Source organism: Fusarium verticillioides, chromosome 2 (genome assembly GCF_000149555.1).
Source record: "Fusarium verticillioides 7600 chromosome 2, whole genome shotgun sequence".
Classification (NCBI taxonomy): domain Eukaryota; kingdom Fungi; phylum Ascomycota; class Sordariomycetes; order Hypocreales; family Nectriaceae; genus Fusarium; species Fusarium verticillioides.
Genome location: NC_031676.1, coordinates 2,806,756 through 2,831,549, shown reverse-complemented (window position 1 = coordinate 2,831,549; position 24,794 = coordinate 2,806,756). Strand labels below are relative to the sequence as shown.

The 24,794-nt window shown below is 50.1% G+C and overlaps 6 protein-coding genes across 6 annotated transcripts; 5 read left to right on the top strand and 1 right to left on the bottom strand.

The window, feature by feature from the left end:
* Positions 1 to 256: 256 nt before the first annotated feature.
* On the top strand, positions 257 to 8,085 carry FVEG_04077 (hypothetical protein). Its single transcript, XM_018891776.1, has 6 exons — positions 257 to 1,394; positions 1,448 to 2,009; positions 2,061 to 2,148; positions 2,197 to 4,032; positions 4,081 to 5,224; positions 5,307 to 8,085. Exons 1-6 carry the CDS (start codon positions 1,351 to 1,353, stop codon positions 7,633 to 7,635), a joined length of 6,003 nt encoding a protein of 2,000 aa, XP_018748347.1. The 5' UTR covers positions 257 to 1,350; the 3' UTR covers positions 7,636 to 8,085.
* A 99-nt stretch (positions 8,086 to 8,184) lies between these two features.
* Positions 8,185 to 13,646, bottom strand: FVEG_04078 (hypothetical protein). Its single transcript, XM_018891777.1, has 2 exons — positions 12,942 to 13,646; positions 8,185 to 12,703 (listed from the first exon to the last, which is right to left on the bottom strand). The coding sequence occupies exons 1-2, from the start codon at positions 12,969 to 12,971 to the stop codon at positions 9,350 to 9,352; spliced, it is 3,384 nt and encodes a 1,127-aa protein (XP_018748348.1). The 5' UTR covers positions 12,972 to 13,646; the 3' UTR covers positions 8,185 to 9,349.
* On the top strand, positions 11,467 to 13,768 carry FVEG_15396 (hypothetical protein). Its single transcript, XM_018904520.1, has one exon. The coding sequence runs from the start codon at positions 13,106 to 13,108 to the stop codon at positions 13,460 to 13,462; it is 357 nt and encodes a 118-aa protein (XP_018748349.1). The 5' UTR covers positions 11,467 to 13,105; the 3' UTR covers positions 13,463 to 13,768.
* Positions 13,769 to 16,903: 3,135 nt separating this feature from the next.
* Positions 16,904 to 18,954, top strand: FVEG_15397 (hypothetical protein). The gene has a single exon (XM_018904521.1). It carries the CDS (start codon positions 17,062 to 17,064, stop codon positions 17,641 to 17,643), a length of 582 nt encoding a protein of 193 aa, XP_018748350.1. The 5' UTR covers positions 16,904 to 17,061; the 3' UTR covers positions 17,644 to 18,954.
* Positions 18,955 to 20,547: 1,593 nt separating this feature from the next.
* FVEG_04079 (ATP-binding cassette, subfamily F, member 3) lies at positions 20,548 to 23,326 on the top strand. Its single transcript, XM_018891778.1, has 3 exons — positions 20,548 to 21,509; positions 21,554 to 21,634; positions 21,681 to 23,326. Exons 1-3 carry the CDS (start codon positions 20,724 to 20,726, stop codon positions 23,064 to 23,066), a joined length of 2,253 nt encoding a protein of 750 aa, XP_018748351.1. The 5' UTR covers positions 20,548 to 20,723; the 3' UTR covers positions 23,067 to 23,326.
* A 247-nt stretch (positions 23,327 to 23,573) lies between these two features.
* Positions 23,574 to 24,237, top strand: FVEG_04080 (hypothetical protein; the record flags this gene model as incomplete). Its single annotated transcript, XM_018891779.1, has 1 exon — positions 23,574 to 24,237. One exon carries the CDS (start codon positions 23,574 to 23,576, stop codon positions 23,925 to 23,927), a length of 354 nt encoding a protein of 117 aa, XP_018748352.1. The 3' UTR covers positions 23,928 to 24,237.
* Between the last annotated feature and the right edge of the window lie 557 nt (positions 24,238 to 24,794).

The following is a 24,794-nucleotide window of genomic DNA, read 5'->3' as shown; positions in this document are numbered from 1 at the left end:
ATATCGCGTAGTTGACCACACAGACTTTAGGTTGTTAGCCGCTGGGTAAGGTTATTACAAGAAATCCGGGGAAGTTCGTAGGGTAGCAACGGGCTGCATCCAAGTGCCCGTGTTTTAGTCCAGTTCGGGAAAGAAAGGCCCAAGGCCCATTTCGCCCCTCTCTCTTCCTTGTCGTCATTCGGGAGTGTTCGGGTTGAATAAGAGTGAGACTCCACTGAGAAAGAGAATATAGACAAGTATTGATGCCCATTTATTTCTCCATCTTCAACTCTTTCGCTTTCTATAATCACTACTACACTACAACTATAAGGTATCACCGGCAATAGCCTCATTCTCGTCTCTTCCCTCTTCCTCCTACACAAGAATGCGCCATAGTCCAGGGTGTCTGTCACCCTGCAAGTTGTGCCATGCCTTGGGCGGCGACTCGGTCAACCAACAGCAGGCCTCCCTTTGCCCCGCCATATCATGTCTCGGTCACTGTCCGAACGGTAATGGGATGTCATGTTAATCCATTTGAACGCGAGAGGATGAGCGTTATTTCTCTTCTCTTTTATTACTTTTGTTACCATGACATTAGTTAAAGAAGTGTTTTATTGATGCGTCCATCTCCCGGCCAAAGTCGAGGTCACACTCACAGTCAAACAAACTCCTTCGCCATGTTTCAACAAACCGGTGTCGTCCCCAACTTGGAAGCCGTTTCCGAATAAGTCTGATCCATGGATTAACTCAAATCTCGCGGTTATAGTCCACCAAGGCTCCGTCCTTATTCATACCTACCTATGCTATGGATGGCATCAGTATGCTATCGTATATGCCTGTTATAGTTCAACAGTGGACCGGCTTGTGTCAAGCGCCGAGTCCAGTCTGGAGCCTTGTCTCAGTGTTGCCCTAACAGCCGCCATCTCCGACGACTCCAGTTTCATAACGGAAGATGCTACATTGGGCCTTGACGAAACACCATGATATCCCTATTCCATCCAATCATGTCTGATTGTGCGCCACAAAACAAGCGACTACGCGAGTGAGCTCGAACAAAGCCAGTTTGACCCAAGACCTTCGGCTGAAACCCAGCATGATATACCTAGTGTTGCAAGTGCAACTCTGCCTTCAAAGTATTGTCCCCATCTGTTGACGGCTCTGGTGACTTTCCTTTCCCATCGTTGCATCGCATTTCGTTCCACCTCTCCTTTCCCTTTTTCGCCATTATTCTCTTCTAATCGCACATGCCGCTGAACTACGTGCAGTAGTATGCGTCTTGGTTGATCCAAGATCTCATTCGTTTCCTTTCACTTTACTTTCCTAGCCTCATCTACTCTTCGTTACACTCGTTCTAATACTAATGTCGCTTTCATGACGAACAATCAACGTCAGGCCCTGGTTGCGGCCTTTACTTTGTAAGTCATCCCCTACCACCGCCATACGAACTGATCAAATAACCAGAGAACAGTGGTCTGGTCGCCCATGCTGGTATAGCCGGTGCCTTTCTTCTTCTAAATAATCGTGCTTCCAAAATCACTCGAGATGCTCCGAGGCTGGCCCTCATCGCGTTCCTTATTTCTTCAGCCCTGTGGGCTCAAATCGATTTCTTCGCCTTCTTACTTAATATCAACTCTATGCCAGGCTGTCAGATCATGGTTACCTTTGCATCGACATTCGATCAGTTCGCACGAGTGTCCATACAACAGAGTCTATTATGGATCTTCAGCACCCACAGTCTTGCGTCTCTCACTGAGATAGGCGTCATGCAAGGATTTATTGTCTTACGACTTATTCTTGGAGGAGTCTTCGTAGGGATTCAGCGCCCACAGCTGAACACTATCTGTTTGACTCAAACATCAATTCTGCCGGTTGGGATTACTGTGTCTGTTGTCGACACTGCCTTCGTGGCTTTCCTCTTAATCCGAGTTATCTCTCGGGGAGTCTATTCGGATACCCAAAGAGGAACCATCAGTCCCCGTCAGTCCCGAGCGGCTGCTCTCGTCGTGCTGGGTTTGATAACATGGACAGGAGTAAGTATAGACGACCGATAGATGAGTACAATCATAACTGACTATTATTAGACTAGTGCTCCTTTGATGCTGAGCATTCAGCCCATGTCCATTGTTGTTCGAACAACTGTTCCTTCGGTAGGCCTGTTGATACTAATCGGTAGGTTTGCTCTCAAGTATTCGTTCATGAATTAAGCTGACTAGGCAGGCATACTCACATTGTTCCAAGGTCGACTATTTTCCGACAACTTAAAGCACATACAACCAGCGGACGTCAACGATTTCGATGCCTCGCGAGACTTCAACACACGACAGATGACCAGTGGGGATATCCGTCGCTCGAGGAGTTATGACGAGATAGCGAGAACATCTGCAGCTGATTTCACGGGAATATCGAAACCTTGGCCAGTTACTGCAGAACCCAAACGAGAGCTACCTTTGATCACGATGCCAGCTGCTGGACAAGCCAACATTGGAATGGGTGGTGTTCCCGTGCTAGGCCAACTTTTCCCTCTACCAAGAACTCAGGCTTTACCAGGCTCGACGAAACCCGAGAGCTCTCGACAGACCTTGCACCAGGCAAATTTGAGCACATCTAGTTCCGGATCCAGCTCTGATTCTAGGACCTCAGCTTCCAGTCAAGAGAACTGGGCCGACACCGTCAAATTAGCCGAGTCTCAACACAGCTCTTTGTCTTCAGAGAATACAGCCTTCGCCACTACTTCAGCTTTCTTGTCACCGGGGACAGATGAAGTCCGACGACGATCCCCTCGACAGTCTCCTCGACAATTGCCATCGCCAGCTCTTTCAATCTTTCCTCGGACGGCTCCCACCACGTTGCAAGCACGCACTCCCACCAAAGCTGGAGGGGAAGCCATCGTGAACTTCTCTTTGCCTGTAGACGCAAGAGTACCGCGCCCTTACCAGCCAATGCGAAACCAGCCCCCGAAATCAGCACCTTTGGCCGTTATTCCCAGAAGCAACGCGAACGAAATTCTGGCCAAGAGAGAAGACTCTGCAAAAACACTGTCGGTGGTTCATCGTCCTCGCCCGATACCAAGAAAGTCGAACATCGATCGTGCCCTCTTCCCAGCAGAGGGGTCTCCAAACCTCCAGCATCACAAGCGATCATTGTCGTGTGGTTCTGTGAGATTCAAACAGCTGCACGACACACCAGCAGAAATCAATTACGATTTATCTCGTTTAAATGAATTTGCCAATGTTCTACACGCCAACATCCCAACACCAACTGAAAGCGACCGCATCACGAGGCGACGATCACGGTCTATGGTTGAGCTACCGATATTACCAGTTGATGTCGAGTTCAAGCCGAACCGCAACGAAGCCAAGCCACAGATCGACAAGTCAAATACCCTGACCGCTCCCACCAAGACGCCAGCAAGCCCTATTTTAGGTGAGACGTCGATTCAATTTCCCAAGAATCCTCGGCCTACGACTGCTCAACTTGATAATGAGCCAGTATCTGCGACAAGCTCATCTTGGCGTGACCCGCATGGAAAGGGATACGGTCGACGATCCTCGCCTATTCTGCCAGTTGAAGACCTGAGCGCACTCACGCCTTCCACGGTGAGAGATGAGGATTTTGTTCTTGACGCGGATATCAGGTCGCCTGCGATGCAGGTACACGTGCAGAGGGCCCTGACGGTGACCGTTACGGCAAAACATCAACAACAGAGCGGACTCCGAGTTGCGGAGGCTCTATCAGCATCGAGCGACGAGAGTTCTCGGGAGCCCTTACCCTTGACTGTGCGCAAGCTATCTGCCGAAGCTAATGTCGGCTCTGAATCGGAATTGCGACGAGCCGAGGACTCTCACCTCACCGCAAAACAACATTTCTGGCCATCACAAGTGGGGGAAACCCGTCCAGCAACGTTCTCAGACAGGGGATACACGACAAAGCCTCGTCGGAGTCTTCCGCCAGCACCGCTGGTTTTCCGCCGGATCGACGGTTTCTACGCGGAGCCATCGCCCGTGGATTCCGACCTTTCTGAAGAAGATGTGGGAATTTTGCCAGACAGGACCCGTAAGTTCACCTGAATTTGCTATTGCGCAATGGCTAACAGTGGATAAGATTTTGGTTCTCCAGGCTCATCTTATCAGATAGCGGAAAACGATAGACTGGCACTGTTGACAAATCTGGAACTGGAGCTGAACGAACAGGAACACCAATGGCAAACCATTCGCCATACCATGCACGTTCGTGATTCGCTATCAACTGTGGGCACATCTCCTAGCCGAGATTCACGATATGGGTATGGAAGTGCACGCCTGTCAAAGCTTGCCCAGCAGCGAGGTCAGCTGGATGCAGACTACGACATTCTTGCGCTTTTCCCTCAGGCCGACTTGAAGTCGAGGACAAAATTGGCGGCTAGCTCGACATACCCCAGGTTTACGAACTCATTAGCAACTCCTACCCCTCCTGATACTGATGAAGAGAGCGAATACGCCGAAGATCACGAGGATTTTATTGGCCATGCCCAGATCAGTCCTGCCAAGACGGCCATGGTGCTGTGGCGCCCCATAGCTTCCGTGCAAGCGGCTACCAACACTAGCACTGCACCGTCACTCTGGACCCCTGCTCCCAGGCCACTGGGGGAAATCGCGCCAGTGGAAATCCCAGGGAGGTCGATTCGAGGACCGGTGAGGAAGGACATGAGATCTCTCATGATTGAGAGCTCAAGACTTTGGGAGAAACCTGAATCAAAGACTGAGGTATCCAGTGAGGGACTTTGGCAGCCAGTATCTCAAGCTGTAGCCCAAGTGGTGGGAGTTAAGGTCCAGCAGTCAAAACCTCCCCGCAACCCCCCGCGTCGCATCAAACGTGTCACTATGCTGCCAGATATCCTGGAGAGTCCAAAACCACTTCCTGATAGGCGCGGGACACTTGGGATCTTTCAATTCCCATGGGGTGATCGATCAGACTGTGCGACAATAACACCGATGTTCATGCCTGGCATGACTTATCATCAACCTGTGGTGGATGGGGGTATGCAGACGCAGATGCAGCATAGCGGCTCGGTGTTTGACATGGAAGACTACGAGCAGGATGACGGGGAGTACTACGATTCGAGCGAAACGTACGATAGCGACGACGAGGACTGTTTTGAACTGGCCCAGCCTGTACCCCAGCCAACGGACACGTATTTCCACGGAGCCCCGCCTGAAAAAATATCAACTTCTCACGAGGACGAACTAAAGCCTCGGTCAATTGATGAGTAAGTAAAAATCGGCCACAATGACCTGGGCTGGGCTGGGTATTGATTGTGAGGAATGAGGCTGATTATTTTTTCTCTGTAGACGAGGCACAGATTCGGAGCTTTTGAAACATTGCGAGACTTCCGAGGCTGCTTATGCCAAGGGTGTGCAGATGCAGATGCACGACAGCGGCAGAGATGACAAAACCAATGATCGGACAAGTCTCCGTACACAGACCCAGGTAAAGTATGACGAAGATGGAGACGCCGACAGCGAGAGCGAAAGCCCACAGGCTGGAGATTACAGCGCAAAAGCCGGTACAGAAGTTGGTGCTCCCCCCACCTCAACAACCACCATGGCGATGACGATGACGGATATGGATCTCCGGGAGCACGCCTCTGAGAAAAATCGAATCAGGGTCCGCCAGCAGCCGCAATTTGGGGGTCGAGTTGCATCAATAAGCATGCCTGTGCCGCTGATGGCTCGCTGCTTATTGATGGACGTGGGTCGAAATGAGCAAGATTGGGCTGGCGCACCAATCACCGACGGCAATGGCACTCATGCGACGTCCAAATCCATCTTAGACCCCTGCACTGACAGGGAGTCTAAGTCCCGTGGCGCCCCAGGCGCAGGGCATCCTCACCAGCAACAGCAGGCAACGCTTCTGTTCCGTTTCTTAGAGGATTCCATTTCTAAGCCAGCCGACCTTGAGCTTGATTGTGACTCTCCGACTCCGCAGCCGCTAAGTCCGCTCGTCATTTACAAATCCGAATCCCCGACACGCCGGCGACAAATCTTGGTTATTAACTTGTTGTATCCTCCATCAATTCCCACTCAGTCTTCTCTTCAGCAAACAATTACAAACTATCCGAACATTTCCATGGCTCTGTGGACTCCTAGCATCCCTGTCTCACGTCCCAACAAAGGACTTCCTCAACCCGACGACTCTACCTGGAACTCTTATATTCCCACTGGTGAGGCTGCACGCCTCTTCCCTGCAAAGGCCGGTATGCCTTCCATCAAAAGCAATACGCTCTGGACCGCACCTGTCAAGAAGGCACCTGTCAACAACTTCGGACTTTGGGGAACCACACAACCGCTGCCAGGCATGTGGACTCAATCGCCAGTCAACACCAAGATCTCATACGGTCTTCCCCAGCCTGATGCTGAAACTTGGGCAACCTATCTCATCGTCGAGGACGATGCTACCCGAGTAAAGCCTAGAGAGGCCGAGCCTCTGCCTGTAGATAGCACATCCTTGTGGACTCCTGCCATGCCCGTTATTTCCGAGGTCGTTTCCGAGGATGGTCTCTGGAGCGGATCAAGCTCCGCACCTTCGGTCACCGGCTCCGAACCTTCGACACCTAGCGAGGCCTCGGCGGTCAATTTTGGCTTGTGGGAGCCTCTTCCCGCTACTACTTCCGTTGATGATGAAGAGCCGACCGGCCTGTTTAGCCTCAGCCACCGGCGCACCGACTACCGCACAACGAACTTGGCGCCCGCTGCTCAGGGCATGGAACGCTCACCACGAAGAGCTCTAGAGGCCTTCCCCGATTTTGGATATACCCACCTTTGGAACATGGCCCCTCTCTGGGATTCCAAGGCCAATGCCGCCGCCGTTCAGTCGCAGCGGGAGATTGATTCGTTGGTTTTGGAGGGCCTATTCAGCCTGAATCACCGCCGAAACAACTTCCGTACAACGTCCGAGAGCCCCGCAGCGCTCGAGACCCGACCCAAGCAGCGCATCTCACAGCAGTCTCTGCCGAAGCTCGACACAGATAGCCTCTGGTCTGTGCGTTCATCTAGCCAGGATGTTACCGAGATCAATTGGCTTGCTGTCTCCACAGTCCGACCGAGAACTGCCTCGGTTGTGTCTTTCACTGATAGCGAGTCCGTCGTTTCTGACGTGCCCGCACTCACCAGGGCTTCCTCCATCAAGTCAGAGATGTCCCGGCCCGCCGCTACACCCGCCGAGTGGCTCGCTGCCTTGGACGAGGCCATTAGACTTGGATCTGGAAAGGCCCTAGAGCTGGACACCGAGGATCCTTGCGCACCCGACTCTGACAACTATCAGCTCTGGTCCAAGCCTGGCGCTGACTTTGGTGAGCCTGTCATCGCTTCAGATGAGCTTTGGAAGCCCTCAAATGCTCGTTTCCTCGAATTGACGCCCACACTGAGCGAATTCGACAAGCAGCATATTGCATCTGGCACTTCTCAGCGTGGTCGCCTTCAAAAGGCCCGCCCCCCGATGCCCCTCTACCCTGGCTCGTCCTCATCCGCCTTTCTCCCGGGCGCCAGCGAGACTCCCCGCGACTTCAGTGCACAGGGATTGTGGGTTCGCGCACAGTCTCCTGCTCCTGGAGCCAGGGATGACGGTTCATGGATTGACAAGTCTCTTAGAAAGGGACTGTCATTCGTGCAGCTGTGGTAGCGGAACCCTGCATGGAAAAGAGCAACAACGACAACCCCCGCTAGGTTGGGGTCGGCTTTTGTGACATGACGTTACGATCATCAGATTTCTCGGACATGATTTTGCGAAACTATAGCATAAAAAATTGCTTTATACCTTGCTTTCATAGCGGATGGTGTTACTGTTTGAACCGCAGGAACAGCCAGTTGGAGGAAATAGGAGCGTGCTTGACTTGATTGGGTCTTGGCCTTAGCATTTGGGTTTAACCGTTTGGCGTTGGACGCGATAGGTCTCTACATCGCGGGTAGGTTTTCTTTGTCTCATTGCGTGCATTTGTCCACGCCTGCTGTATGAATAGCAAACAACACGGCGCAGTCAACCTGAGCCTCAGAAAAGTAGCTGAAGCATTCGAACTCGAATGATAAATCGATCAATATACCAATAAATGACTCGATATATTTACTGGCCTCCTCAACCTCGTGCTTAATATGCCTCAACTTTGTAACTCTTTCGTATGTCACAACTACCGGAAGACTCTATTATGTCCTCAAAACAAGAAATATGTGTTTAGGCTGATCTAAAGGAACATGCCCTCGCGACGACTTGCATTATCACCTGTGGCATGATTCTGCAACACGGTTCTTCTGAGCCACCCACTACGGTACTTTGACACACACAAGACATCACATAGACCAAGGCTCGCCAAAATTGAGACTACCATAATATAGGCAGTAAATCATCATGTCCGTTATAACCTCTCTATCCATGCGTGAATGCATCATAACAACAGGCTGGAGCTGGAAAACTATACGCCGTCCTCGATGCAACATCTCCCAAACCGTCAAAATAAAATAATAAAGCAGCTACACGTAGCCTTTACTCAATCATCTCTCCTTTTCTCCGTATGCTCTTTTCTTGTCCGAACCTGTATGTATCCCAAACAGTCCCATGGCCAGCGTCCCCTTCGTGATTCTCTTCTTTTTGTCTTCCTCATGGCTGTTGATCCGTGTATGTCCAGCTTGGTATTTCCTTCTTTCAAAGGCAGCTTCTGTAGGCAGCAGCTGTTCTGTCTGTTGTCTCGAGCGAAGGGACGTAAATTCTCTCGAGTAAAAGGTTGTTTCGCAACCACCTCTGCTTATTTTTCCTTTTCGTTTGAGTAATCATCAAAGCATTACAGCGTGCCTCGAGGCCGCAAGAATAGAACAGCAGAAAGAAAGAAGAAAATGAATAACAAACGAAACATTACGTTTCCTCATAAACACAAAGGGACAACGCAAGAAAATTCGTTAAAAAAAAAACCCGACACTTCATAAACTATACTCGCGCGAACGAGTACCGGCATAGGCGCCGCAACGTTTCGTGTTCCGTCTACCGTATTACTTATAGAAAGTCATTAAGAGCTGTGCTCATGGTATGGCGAGTGCGCTCTGCCTCGTACAAGAGTCCATCCGGCCTAGGATCTAGCTTCAGTGGGCAATGTGGCTCACGAGAAGCGAGGACACGGACAAATTTTCGTCTTGAAAGCATATGTATAGGCGAGAAGAATCCAGATGAATCAAGTCGGTCGGAAGAGCTCATGTCGGGGCGTGAGACAGATCGTCCATGAAACGAGTTCCCAGCCTTGAACGTATGCGAATAAACCCGAGTATCAAAGGCCACCGCTATGCAAATAAATTCTCATGTAATTATTTTTTTATACACGCTCAGGTAAACAGAGCACCAGGACGCAGACTCATCAGCTGACAGTCATCATCTGCATCCGTTGTGGTAGGCCAGAAGATGGTGAGTTATCGGATGATGCGGCTTCCCTGAGTGAATTGTTTCCGCGGCTTCGTGCCACTCTTCTAGGAGGGCTCGAACCGGGGTCGTCAAAGACCCGTGTAAAGGCAGGGCTCGAGTCATGCTGGCGCTCATGCCTGGGTGTTCTCATTGGACTGTGCGTAATCTGGTCGGCCTGTCGAACAATGTCGGACAGTGTATCTCGTAAATCGCCGGCTCTCTTGACCAGAGCCTTGAGGCTATTTGTGTCGAAGTGGACTTTGCCGTTGTCAGGTGCTTGCTCGGGAGCACGATGTTGCATAGCCCCAATGACAGAACGGACGACCCCCGATACGTCATGAGCCTTGTTGTACTTGTTCTCAGGTGTTCGAGGGCGACTGGGTCTGTTGGAAGGGGGGTTGTCATTCAAAGGCCAATTGCCGAAGATATCATCTTCTGGAGAGAAGACAGATCTTCGCCGGGGAGAGTGACGTTCTCGAACAACAGTGGTTTTGGACATAGCGGGCTCGTGACCATCAAAGGCGGCATCGAGGCGATTCATAGAATGGGCATCAAAGCCCTCGTCTCCGAACGTTTCGTCAATATCGAATGCATCGAAGTTGATAGATGAAGTTGACTTTTGATCATCGTTCTCGTCCAACGACTCTTCATCGGGGGATGCCAGAGCAATAATACCGTCAGCCTCCTTCCAGAGATGCCTCTGAGATCCTTCAAGCATATCCATATCTCGCCCATGACGGCACAGACGTTTTAAATCATTGACAAGAAGCGAGAATTCTCGAATATGGCCGGAATGTGCCTTGACACTTGGCTGTGTCGCACGAATCGATTCTGGTACTGCAAAGATTTTGTCACTCTTGTCGTTACTACCGACGGGACCAGCACCAAATTCGAAATCGTCATCCCAGTCCTCGCTGACTGTCTTGGTGCCCATGCCCCATGTGCCATACTTGGATCCAGTAGTCTTGGGATCTCCGGGGGCATCATGAACCACGGGGACGCTCTGGCTTCGAACATGAGTTGGGGTTGGACCTTTGCGTATGGCGGAGCGACCACCTCTAGAGTCCATCTCCTTAGCATAAGCAGTCTTGGGTCGCAAACTCCGTCCAGTATCAAATTTGTCGTGTGTCGGGGGCTCGCTCCAGTCGAAGAGAGTGCTAAGTGGGCGGTCGTTAGTAGCATCGTGACCGTTCGTATCAGGAAGGCCATTACCACTAATATTGGCGAGGGCGAGGCGAACATTAGGGTTGATTCCTCTGGAATTCAGTGAGCTCCCTTTAGAGGGAGGTGATAAGGGGTTACAGGGAAACTCATCATCCCTAGCCCAATCATCGTCAAATTCGTCGTCCAAGGACAGCCTGCTGTACTCCTTGGTCGTATTGGTCAAGACATCGTAGGGCGATGGGTTAAATCTTGACTCAAGCCTAAAGCGTGGTGATGCTTCAGATCGCTTGACTGTGCGGACAGGTGTGGATGCATTCTCGTCCTCCTCCATGATCTTGTCATCTTCATCCCATGTCCGGCCGAGGATCTCGTGAATTGAGAGACGCTTCGTCTTTGTACCATTGCCGGCGGTGCTTGGTGGTGACTCGTCATACATGGACTCCAATGGGGTCTCAACAGCACGGGCACGACCGGAGCCAACAGTGCGCAGCGAGTCAAACATGGTATCACTCTTGAAATCCGTGTCATCGTCGTCCCCCGATGTGCAATCCCGAGTGTCACCTTCAGAGCTCTCCATGGTGGAGGTCCTGTCGTGCTGCGGTGCCCTAAGTTGTGACATCGCAGTGGAGCTGGTAGAACTTCCGGAGGGTTGGTTAGGCCGAACCTGGTGAGTGGAAACCCCAGCAGAAGACCCTAACCGGGACGAATCCACATTGAAGTTTGCAAGTCTTGGGACCGTGGGGATTGGTGACGATGAATTCCTTTTACGACCTTTCAACTGCACAGTAGCAGCTGAACCCAGGAACGACCCCTGCCGGGCCGATAATGGTGATGGTGCGCGGAGTGTTGATTCCAGCGGCGGATTGGTTCGAGGTTCAGCGCCAAATTGCGCGCCAGTCAGCGGTTCCGACACATGTCGCTTATTCCCGATCCCGGATTCAGCACCACGCTTAGAGCGCCGAATGCTCCCTGTCGTCCTTACCGCCCAGTTTCCTGCAGATGCAAATGGCATTGAGGTCGACTTGCGGGGCGTCCTAGAAGGAGTTCCCTCAGGAGATGGAGTTTTTTCTTCCGCAGGAGATTGATGGGTGCAAGTGTCTGGTTGAATTTGTGCAGCTGGCAATAGACCTCGAGGGGCAGATGCCGCTGAAACCATTCTTGGTTTCACCAGGTGAACTCTGTTGCGCTCGTCGTTCTCAATGCAGATGCGCTTTGAAGAGATTGCTCGAGCTGCACGTGGACTTAACTCACCAAACCTACCCGACACTGTGCGTCCGCTTATACTTAATCTTTTAGAGTGAAAGTACGACTTCCATCCGCTCCTCGCAGATGTCGATCTGGAGGGGGGCTCAAGCGGGGATGGGGCGAGGAACTCGTGGGGTCGTGATGGGTCGTCAAACGAGAAATTGTTCGAATCAGTTGGTGTATTCAACGCAGAATCGGGTCGAAATTGTTGTAGTGTTGCAGACCTCTGATGGCTCGTAGCAGGTCTGCGAAGAACAGGTAGGATCTGTAAGTGAGATTTCGCACGCCGCCGCGGTAAAGGATCTGGATCGATGCGGGTTGAGGTAGATCGCTTGACGAGCTTGTTTGGGGGGAGTGTTGCTGTTGTAGGATTGCGCAAGATAGGTGCAGCTGAACCGTGGGAAAAGATGGAAGGCGCGTCAGGACCTATACTGGACCTTGTGCTTTCGTGACGAGACAGTGGGCGAATGGAGAGACGCCTTATCCAAGATCCATTGGAAGAGATTGAGTCTCTAGACTCGGGGATAATGGCCGGAGAGTCGGTCTGCCTCACAAACGAAGAGTTCCTACTGATGGCCAGAGGAGGGGGAGTCGACTGTGTCTGTGGCATAGGCGGTCGCTGGTAACGGGAGAGGGGAGGTCTCGAGGCAGTAGTTGGGCGCGGGAGTGTGTGATAGTGCGAGGCGCCGAGAGCAGAGGCAACGGTGTTGCTCGTAGCGGGCCGTGGGGAAGCAAAGTTGCCAGGCGATTGCGATTGCTTGCTTGGCTCGCGGTCTATCGAGACTCGTCTGGAATGAGAAGGACGTCGAGTCGAGTGAGAGAAAGAGTTGAGTTCAGTGGTGGGCTGGCCGAAAACCAAACCACTGGCCGCTGCAGCGATGGCAGTGCCAGTTCCAACAAGCTGAATAGATAAACACGGTCAATTACTGCTGCAGCAGGAAAGATGGTGGGTAAGCCACTTTAGAAAGAGGGTTTGAGGCGATCCAAGAGAAGTGTAGGATAGGGCAGAATTGGGGTGGGATAGGTTAAAGTCTATAACAGCGCCATGTGATGGCTGGTGTGGTGGTGATGATCCTTGGTTGATTCGATGTGATTGTGGATTGGTTTTGCGGGGAGGACAAAGCTAGCAACAAACTTACACTTGGAACGGTCTGCATAGTAGCTTCCATTGCGAGGGAAGCCGACGCTCTACTCAAGCGAGAGAGAGAATTGCAGCGACTAGCATTCTAGAGGCGGAGGATGGCGGTGCTGGAAACGGAGGTGATACTCATCGTCGTTCAAGCCATGGACCTGAGAGATCTCAATGGAGGCGACAAACCTGAAGGCTCGAGAAGCCGTTGTAACCCACACACCCAAGCGCTCCAAAGGTCCCCCGACTTTGAGAGAAAGGAAGAGTAGCCCCGGGAGAACGATGCGAAGTCGGAAAGAAGCTAGGCGAAACCTGATTCTGGCCGAACAAACAAAACAATGCGAAGCAAACAAACAGGCAGACCGACAGCAAGCAAATCGATGCCTTCTCTCCCCGAAGAACCTCGGCGTCAATCAGTGGCCTGTGTCTCTTCTGACTTCCAAAGGGGGTTTAAAAGAAAGACGGAGAAAGGGCTTGGGCTTGGATAAGGAATATGAGAGACGAAACTTCTGGGCTGAGCTGAGAGTTTGAGGTTGATTAGGCCCAGGTCGCGGGAGCGACTGTCGAAAACAAAACTCGGCTGGCAGCTGCGGCCGCGGATGCGTAAGTACCTACCTACTGTAGGTGGCAGGTACCTTGCCTTTTAGCGACAGTGCACCTCAGTGTTGGTGCCAGTGATAGTGGGGAGATGGAAAATGGAGAACCTGGGCCGCCTAGGCCTATAGAACGAACGAATGATTTGTGCAGTGGGAAAGGGAGAGACTATTTAGTTGGAAGTATAATTGACGTCGAAAAGAAGTTTGGCGTTGTCTTTGCAGCGTCTTCTTTCGCCCTGTTCCGTTTGCTCCTGGATGCCCTGACAGCAAAGCAATTTAGGTAGTAGTTGGCCCTGTATGTCGAATTGAGCTGCGCGACGAAAGCAAAGTCTGGGTAATCACAACAGGAGAAGAAACGAGAAAGAAAAAAATTAAAAATCAATAAGGTCGCCCTGAGCCCCTCGAATCGTACGCTTTTCATTACCTGCAACCTGGAGATTACAAGTGAGATTTAGGTGAGGACGGATCGTCTCTGCAGGGATGCACATCAAGACGGCGACTCCACGGGAAGCCAGGGCACCCAGGTCCTGCATTTGTCTCTTATTAGCGGACGGAGCCACTGAGCATCTAGCGCCGTTGCGGGCCTCAGGGCTCCTGTAAAGCCGGGAAGCCCACTGAACATGTCTTATCCCTGGCAGTCCAGTGCAAGCAAGACTGCAGATGGCCCGCTGCGGCGCTGCGCCTAGAAATGGCGAGTACCTGAAAAACCTGGAATTGATTGGGTCGGGGCTGGGGCACGTCTCAAGCGCTGAGCAGCAAGAGAGATTAGACCTGCTATTTTGAGTGGAGGGCAGCCATTATTAACATGACTTGCATACAATAGTTGGTTCAATGGCCTGAATCTGATATCATAGACACTGACTTAGCATTAGTACATCGGATCTAAGGTCAAGATGAGGGTCCTCCGGTGGATGATAGTCTTGCTGAAATTGGTTTGACACAGCGCATCTTGATCAAACCACTACAATTGTCCTGTTGTATGTACATAGGTAGCTACAGTACTGTAGCTAGTTACGGAGGTAGTATTTAGCTGCTACACGAGATCCATCACGTCTCAAAGCCTCAAACATAAATCTCAATATCCTGGAAAGATGCAACGCTTATTACCTAGCGCCGACGAGCTGGCCACCCGTTATTTGCCTACCATTCCAAGGAATATCAACTTCAATTGTCTCGACCTGTTGTATCCGATCGATGCCCATGATGTTTGGTATGCTTTTTACGGCTGGAGTGGGCAACACGACCGCCCTGTGGCTGTTGACCCTGGTACATGGAGTTACTTCACCGGGGGATTCCTTGGCTTCCTCCGGGGGTTGCATCTCGGGCTCTCCCTACAGCGGCATTTCTGCATCAAAGTCAGATGGTGCCTAGTGCGCAGCAAAGCGGGTGGTCTGAACGAAGAATGAGGTGCTTATTCAATCTTCGACGCTAAAATACATGATCAAAGTCGAGGTACTCCACCAAAAGGGCATCTCATCGAGCTGCCCTTGATCCTCGAGCTCAATCGCTCGCTCGTTATCTTCGTCTCGTCCCGGCCCCCGGAGGTGACGACGACGGGGGTCACAACGGGATGGAGACTCCCCGGAACGGACAAAGCAAAGCAGAACGAGATCCCTGCCGTAGACTCAGAGACCGAGAAACATAATACACGGGCCCTGTCCGTTGCTTGCTCAACGTCAACACAGGCCAAGGGCCCCCCAAGTCTACTCTGCCACATAACAGCATAGGCTATCCGCACTCGTAGGTTGGTATCACCAGCATGTTGTCACAGGGCCCTGGTGACGCTGTCCACCTGCAAGACTGATGTTCCCGCGTATGCCTCTCGCCGTCGAGCAGCTAGGGGGATGCGATACAACGATCCGTCTGCATCATACAACGTGTATAATACTCTCGCCCCTATTGTCACGCAGGGCCGTCCCGGGTTGGAGGCGCGGCCCTGGCAGCGACCCTGTTTATCAACAAACCCTTAGGATGTTTAAGGGATCGATGATTATGAAAAGGGCCCTGGGCTTAATAGATGCTAAATAGGGCATCAATTCGCGACGCCCACAGAGGAGAACATGTCAGCATAGGTCCGTCGAAGTCCTCTGAACTAGACAGTACTATTATACCATTTTCCGATCACAGGAATAGGGGTTGTGCTCCCATTGACTTTGTATCTTGCATCTTATGATTGCACCGCCTGAGATCTGTCTAACTGGCATTTCTGATGATGCTGTCTGTACTCCGATGGCAAGCCTTCTACTCCAGCAGCCATTGGACAGTAACACACACTGCCTTACCACAGTATGATCCTCCGGAGTAGTTCGCCATTTCACGCGTATTTGTCTAGCCAATTTGCGACAAGGCCTGCAACAAGTTCCCCGGTTGCTTGATGCGGCCCTGCCTGCAATTGGCATCAATTACAGGTCAGTGACAGTTTTCAGCTTGCTTTGTCCTCTGCACCTTTCCTCCTTGGGACTGCACTTGATATTACCCATGGCGTGCTCGGCCTTTCAATAACCGCAGGCCAGCAGCTCTTTCAATGGCCAAACGATCATGAGAAGCTGCTTGTGAGCATGAGCAACTCGCCTTTTTTGTCCCACGTCCATCAGTCTGCGGCCGCCCTGGGCTATCATGTGCAACGCCAAGTACCTAGGACTATTAACGCCTGAAGAACAGAGAGAACAAGCAAACGAAAAAAAAAGTTTGTCGATCCAACTTCAGGGACCTTACCATTGACAAGGTGGTGCAGGGTTCGAGTAGAAGAAAGTCCGATGGATGCAATCAAGGCTGTTTTCCATTTTCAAACACTTTCATGATCACATCATGTTCCATCATTGCATGTAAGAAAGTGAATATCATGGTTCAGAATGGCTAAGTCGGTAGGATAGTGCTCCGGGGTACACGGGCCGTTCTTAGCATTTGCAAGACCAATGTTTGCTGATGATACGTGAAAAGCACGATATAACAGTACCAGACATAGCAATTGCCTTTCGTGGCTCTCTAAGATCCCCCCATTCTGTGCAATAGTTACAGGACCTTGGTTGTTCATGTTGCGAAGCCAATGTTTCGTTCTTTTCCAAGTTGGTCCCAGCCTGTTCGCACTTATATTATAGTACGTTGTTTATTGATAAGTTCTGGCATAACTCACTAAGATAAGCCACACTATTATACGAAATTCTACTTTAATATTCCAGAAATTACTCTGTAGATACACGTGTAATAAGTGTCCCTTGCAGATATAGAACAAGACTATCTCTGAAATCAACAATGGTACATACGTTACTGTCATAAGATGAGGCCTGCCACACAGGTTGTACGTATTAGCCACAGCCAACCATAAATAGATAAACGTAAACAACAACAAGAAAAACAACAACACCACACCACACCACACCCAAAACCCATTGATCTGCATAATAAACCTGCCGCGCTGCCTCTGCCTCTGCCTCTCTCTCTGTCCTCTGCCTGGAGAAAGCGGAGCAGCTGGCCACCCCCTGCTTGCATTTAGTGAGGGGTCGAATGAAACGTTTGACCTGATTTGGTGAGATTATGCTTCCACCGTCGCCCAAAGTCATGGGTATCGGAATGTTTTTGGTCGACGAGCTTTTCGATGAAGATCCGAAGAAGCGCTTGTGTCTGATAGTGGGGCCCAGTTCAAGAACTAGAGGCGTCTTGGACTTGGAGCATCTCTTGCCTCAAGGCGGGCACCATTCAGATGTTCCAGATGCGAATTTGCACACACACCAAGTTCCCAGAAAGCCACAGGCAGATCCTCCTCGTGTTGAGGCAATGGCCCGCGATGCAGAGAAACTTAACTTGTACCCCTGCTCCTGGTGCTCGCTTGTCTCGATAAGGCTGGCTCGTGGCCACTGGATATCCATCTTTTGCCTGGCCCAATATTACGCTGGCAAACATGTGCTCAGCCCAGATCCTCGTGAACCGGTTTCCTTGACCATTGGCATCGGATTGTTCCAGAGACCGAATCCATCTCAGGAACTCTCGCAACTCATACCTGAAACGAGACTGTCAGACCGTCCAGAAAAGCGGAGTTGTTTCTTCTTCCCACTTCCCTCAGAGTTCTCTTTTGATACTATTATATCACTTGATTTCTGGTGTTTCTCATGCATCTGACTGCAGATGCAGTCGGATGGATCTGAAGAGGGAACAACTCGAGCATGTGAACCAGTCAACTTGGCATTGCTTTCATTCAGCAACCGACTCGCCTGCCGACTTGCGAACATCTTGAAGTGTTCCTCTCAGCCCGTCCACACAATGCATTTTCTGAGCACCAACAAGTCCAATTTCCACCAACCATCCTCAAACGGTAGCTAGGCTTTAGACAGACGTGCCTAGTGCTCACGATCAGAGCTGACGCAATGCACGAACTGCTTTTTCTGGCGATAGCCCTAAACTCAAAAGCCGCAGTGTGCTTGTCGACAGTCACAGATTGAAGAAGATACAAACAAACTCTAGGCTCTCTACTCCGTAGGCTCTCGAGCAACATGGACAATTCCATACTGGAATGCTAGACTTTCCCCGCAGAACAGGGAAATAATTCCGAGTCATCATGATCGCCATGGCTTTTGAGTCAATGGGCGATTTTCTTCCGCCATTGTCTCGTATCGGCCCTCGACAAACTTGAGCCTAGGAGGCGTATGACGGACGAGGCGTCCAGCTGCCCGCGCGCCTGGGACACTGTCACTCCCAAGGAGCTAAGTTGACTTCGTCTTATCGAGTCAATCTCATACCGGCGGAAGATTGCTCGTCTTGAGACACGGTCAATTTGTTGTCTTGCTTGATGACTAACACGTTAGTGCAAGTCTTGCTAATAAGCCACACTTATATCTTTTGAACATTCAATTGACACCCTTGGACTCAAGGGATCGCACGTGTATGAATCACAATCTTGCACATATTCATCAGGAACATCGATGTCTACACACGTGCGATGTCCCGGCCTCTGAGATTCTAGACTCGGGGCTCACTCTTGAGCATTTAAACCAATTTGCTGTGTTTTGATAAGGCGCAATGGTCAAGCCATTGTCGAGCCAAGTGGATGCAATAGCATTGCAATCTCAGAAAAGACGTTGAATGGGCAAATGGGCCATGTTCTCACGAAACGGCGGCGCCGAAAGTCCACCTAGGGGCTCAAGCGCCCACAATTGCCGGAGCGCCGTTTAACCTTTAGTTGGCAACTTAGCAATGTCCTTGACGAGTTGGTGGTGGTTGTCAATCGGCTGGTAAGACAAAAAGACGTTTTGGTCTCACAGAGCCCCTAATGTTTATTGTTGTTGTGAGTGGGGAATGTGAATTCCTGGTAAACATCAGTGGAGCGAGGACACGAGGATATTGTCAGAAGTAATTAAATGAGTTGATTTCTTCAGTAAACATTCCATCTCCAGCTAATTAGGTCGTTGCGTGACTCTGCATTGGGTATGTAACTTGAGCTTTCATGCAGAAGGGCCTTGCATCGATCTCCCATATGTATGTAGAGTAATGCACATGGTTATCACATCTGATCGCCAATGCAGTGTTGTGCAGAACAATGCAGACGCAAGATCGGGGCTCGGTCAGCATAAACAACCTAGATCTGGGTGGAATACCAGGGTTCATTTCAGTGTCAATTGGCCAAGTTGTGCAAGCAAACAAAGAAAAACATCATGAGATGAAGTTGACGCGTCGCGTCGATAACCCCTCTTACCTTACCTCACTTAACTTTAGTTAACAAAATAAATACACAGAGCTATAGCGGCTTTCTGCACTGTGATTGGTGCTCCAGGTTTGGAGCTGAAAACTGTAATTACTGGGATTCGTGGCAACTGGTTATTGCTGAATTCAACGCCGGTGGTTTCAATAGTCAGCAACCACATTGATAACCGACCTCCGAGGCACTGTGTCGTCGCTGGGATAGCCTTGTATACTAAACCAAGATTTCACTCGAGTGTAGTGTTTTGTCGTGGTTGATAGGTTGGCTTAGAGGTTAGATGAGAACTCAATGGACTGCGAACGCTCCAGTCACTCTACACATGCAGTCTCTCTCTGCATAAACGCAACTTATCAGCGCCGATATTGGGTCACGGGTATGCTAATTGCAGCATACATGCATGTCCGTTGTTTAATTTGCCCGTGAACAAGTTTTGTGAGAAACCTGTATTTCGACATCCCCTTCATGAATGAGAGGCCCTTCACCGCCAGTTGGGCTTTGTTTGATAACATGATCCTGCTAAATTTAGAGTGAATAGCTGCAGTCTAACATCTATGGTCTATTATGAGGCTTTATTCAGCTCTACGGGTAATGTTTCTTTTCTGGTCCAATGAGTCTGGAGGTGTACTGACGAACTGGTAACCCTTCACTCGTATGGATGCCCCTGCTCGCCTTTTGATATAGCCTCCCTCGGCGATATGCCCTTTTCTTGTGTGCTCGAGCTCCCGTGTCTTAGGTTCTTGCTATCCGCATGACCCGGTTCGCGAAAGCTATGACTCCCATTCCCATCTCCATCTTCTTGGACACTTACAAACGGGATGTGGTTAACTATAGGTTAGGTCGCTATGATTCTGTCAGCTTTTCGTTGATTGAGTGGAGAGATAGAGTACCTTATTTCTCTAAGTTTCTATCTGCTGCAGGACCTAGGACTTGATCTAAATATTCTTTTTGTTATCTCCGTTATATTAAGTAGTGTCTAGGTTGTAGCTTTAGTTCTAAATGGGCTTGACAGGTTTGATGCGCTCACCAATATCATAATCGTTGTTACAAGCCAGACTCAGCTATTTTGACAGGGTGCCAAACTGAGTTGGTTGTAGCACATTTGCCATGGTTATGACCAAATTAAATCATCGTCATGAGTCAGTTAGTAACAAGATGAAGTTATGAATGAGTACCTTATGCATTCATCGAGTGATTCATGATCAATTAATACAACTTGCGGCTTAGTTATCCCTCCATTTGAGACACACTTACCTACCCTGAGGTGGAGATGATGTCGGTAATCGGACGTCAGACCTCCGTGATGGATCCAATATCATGCCCACAATTTTCAACGACATCTCTGGCGGGGCATCCAAGGTAGCGACACTGTCAAGCCATTCAGTCACGATTCAACAACTCTGTGTAGCTCGCTGGGCATACTGAAGCTATACATTGCCTAGTGGATTATAAAGGCCTCAAGTCATCCCTTCTGAGCCCAGCTATCCCATCGTCGAGTCATCGCATCATGGAGGCCGATATCAGAGCTGTGCTGCCGCACATTGACCCCATAGTCTCCGAGTACTCTGTGGGCTACTTAACGCATGCGTCAACCTCCTACTTGGACGAGGAGGATACATCGGGCGAGTCACCATTGAACGAGGCTGCTTCCACCATCACCGAGCTCCTACTGTCCGCATCTGGCCAAGTCAATGCTGAGCTGGAGGAGAAGATCAAACAATTGGTCGAGAAATGGGTCGACAAGTACACCGAGGCCAATGGAGGCCAGAGACGAGGTCCCTCGACTGTCAAGCGCTTAGACCAGACTATCCAGGTGAGCCAGCAGCGCAACATGTCGTCCACCTTAGCTGTGGCGACCGGTGGCGTGGACCTGGAGTCTGCAAACGCAAGGAAGGTTGAGTCCAAGGTCGATCGCAAGAAGCTTGAGAAGGCAGAGAGAAAGATTGCCGCCAAGCAGCAGAAGAAGACCTTCAAGACTGTCGAGTATGAGGCATCCAAACTGCTTGACCAACCCGAGTCAACCCAGTCATACGAAGAGTTCTATATGGCTGTCAACCCTCTGCAAATGGGCTCCAGCTCCGCAAACAAGTCAAAGGATATCAAATTGGACAACATCGATGTGTCGATCAGTGGAAATCGCATTCTTACAGACACAACGCTCACTCTTGCCTATGGCCACCGTTATGGTTTGGTTGGTAACAACGGTGTTGGTAAATCGACACTGCTTCGAGCTCTGTCTCGCCGTGAGGTTGCAATTCCACTCCACATCTCCATTCTGCATGTTGAACAAGAAGTAAGTCTCTGTTGAAACAAGAAAAACCATAGCTGACAAGAAAGATCACTGGTGACGACACCCCAGCCATCCAGGCGGTTCTCGACGCCGATGTTTGGCGCAAGGTTCTATTGAAGGAGCAAGATGTAAGTCTGCCTTTCAGTCATACCGAATACCCACTAACGATGATAGCAAATTACGGCTCGCCTGGCAGAATTGGAGAAGCAACGTGCTTCCCTGGCCGATACATCTGCTGACGCGGCAAGAATCGATCGTGATAGAGAGGCCCAGGATACCAAGTTGGGAGATGTTCAGTCCAAGTTGGCCGAAATGGAGTCAGATAAAGCCGAGTCACGAGCTGCTAGTATTCTCGCTGGTCTCGGTTTCTCACCAGAGCGACAGCAGCACGCCACCAAGACCTTCTCTGGTGGTTGGAGAATGCGTCTGGCCCTTGCCCGAGCGCTTTTCTGTGAACCTGACTTGCTTCTTCTTGACGAACCGTCTAACATGTTGGACGTTCCTTCGATTACATTCTTGTCCGAGTACCTTCAAACATACCCCAGCACCGTCCTCGTGGTCTCTCACGACAGAGCTTTCCTCAACGAAGTCGCCACCGATATCATTCATCAACACTCTCAGCGTCTCGACTACTACCGTGGAGCCAACTTCGATACCTTCTATGCCACTCGTGAGGAGCGTAAGAAAGTCGCCAAACGAGAGTACGAGAACCAGATGGTGCAGAGAGCCCATCTGCAGGCATTTATCGACAAGTTCCGGTATAACGCCGCCAAGTCTTCAGAAGCCCAGTCCCGTATCAAGAAGCTCGAGAAGATGCCTGTCCTTGAACCGCCAGAGGCTGAGTACAGCGTCAAATTCACATTCCCCGAGGTCGAGAAGCTATCGCCCCCCATTGTACAGATGTCTGAGGTCACTTTTGGTTACAACAAAGACAACATCCTGCTCCGCAATGTTGACCTGGATGTCCAGCTGGATTCTCGAATTGGTATCGTCGGACCCAACGGTGCAGGTAAAACAACCATCCTGAAGCTGCTCATTGGTAAGCTGGATCCTTCGTCTGGTCTGATCTCGCAACACCCTCGTCTCCGAATTGGATTCTTCGCTCAGCATCACGTTGATGCCCTTGACCTCAATGACAGTGCTGTGGGTTTCATGTCAAAGAACTATCCGGGACGAACAGATGAAGAATACCGCCGACGACTTGGTGCATTCGGTATCACCGGCACAACGGGCCTACAGAAGATGGGATTACTTTCTGGAGGTCAAAAGTCTCGTGTTGCTTTTGCTTGCCTGGCTCTTACGAACCCCCACATTTTGGTTCTTGACGAGCCTTCGAACCATCTTGATATTGAAGCCATGGATGCTCTGGCTGAGGCGCTCAACGAATTCCAGGGTGGTGTGCTGATGGTGTCTCACGACGTCACAATGTTGCAGACGGTGTGCAAATCGCTGTGGGTTTGTGATGGCGGCACTGTCGAGAAGTTCCCTGGCGATGTCCAGGCGTACAAGAAGAGGATTACCGCGCAAGCTAATGCTGCAGGTGTTGTTAAGCAGCATTAAGTACGTAACCAAATTGATAAGACTGATTTTATGGTCCAAATATATTTGCCCGACAACTTTGAGACCAGATGACCTATTATAATGTGTGATACGAGCCGTTCATATCTCTGATTCCAGCTACTCGCTAGGTATTCAGCTGATGGTAGTTTCCTCTCACAAACACAACAATCGAGATTTGACTCATATTGTCCGACCCTAATGGTACTGATGCATAATGCGAGGTTGTGTTACATGTGATGTAGATAAAATGGGCTCGGTCGGATTTCTTCAGAGGCTCGATGAATAGGTGACAATTCGCACTCAATGGCAACAATGAGCGTTAAGTATCAAACAAGACCTTTTGAATGATGCGCCTATGGATTCTGCATCTTAAATTTTTGTTTTGTTTTAACAAAATTCCAACTCCTTTCCTGCGCAAGAAAAACTTAACTGCGTGCAGTGCCTCAACTTTGACGAGAAGCACTTAACACCCACACATCTTCGGTCATAATCATTGTCTCCCTTACCATGTCAGAAATGGAAGGCGTCGTGGCCACCCAGGCGGTCGTGGCCATGGATATCACAGAACCCGATCCTCACGAAAGCCGCGATGAAAACAAACCCGCGTTCGATATCAAGAAGCCCAAGCCAACAATTCAAATCCGCGACAATCTACTCTACTGGAAATGCAACCAAACACTTCACGACGGCAGCGTCTGCGGTTCCTACAACGAGCTGGACTTCAAGCAGTGCAAGGACTGCAAGAGCCGACGCGGAATTGGAGATGATGGCACTGACGCCTACGGCACTAAGATTGCAAAGATCGTCTTTGTTAACAACAAGAATGGAGAGGAGCTTTGGCAGTATGCTTCGGAGGAATAGGCCAGCTCAAAGACGTTGATGGTTCACATGGATGCGAAGTCTATCAGAGAAGACATGAATACAAGGCGAAGGAGAGCTCAATGGTCATTTGCGCACAAGAGATGTCGCTTCTGCCTCGGACTTTGACGAATCATGAGAAATGGATCAGGTTTGATTTTAGAGGTGGTTTATGGGTGTTGACATGTTATTCCTCAAAGGAACCTTCAAGAAACATATACTGCAGAGAGCACAATAGGTCCTCCCAAGCTTTCCAAATTATACCTGTTACAGGATAACCTCTTCTTTCATCCCTAAGGAGTCTCCTTCAGAGCCATTCAGTTGTGCATGAGCCCATGTGTTTCGTGACAATTTGAGACTTCCAAAGATAAGTTATATCATGGACTTTACTGCCGTCGGTCTAGCAGAGACATCCTAGAACCATTTCAGTAGACATAGGTGATGTGCACCCACTTAACCATGTGCAACAACTCCATATAATATGTAAACACTTTTTACTTTTACTTGGCTAAGCAGGACTGGCTTACTGGTTGTTATGCAACTGTAGACTTTGCCTCGATGTTTGTATAGGGAATGCTTGATTCTCCTGAGGGGTTGTGCCTCTTTTCTCGAATCAATGCAACCTGGTGGATTCAAGTGTTTCGTCTAGCATCTTATCTTTTATACCATATGGATTCCTCACACGTTATCTGGGTCCCCTTCACCTGACTGCCGGCGAGTGAGAGCGTTATATTGCATGTAGCAATTCAAGCTGAACACTCGAGCCTCAGGGAACAAGATAACCTCCCACCTTACACTAAGATGCTGAAAACCATTACATCAGTCTTTTTGTCGTGGAGGATTGAGATATTGGGGTTTGTTCCCTCCGCA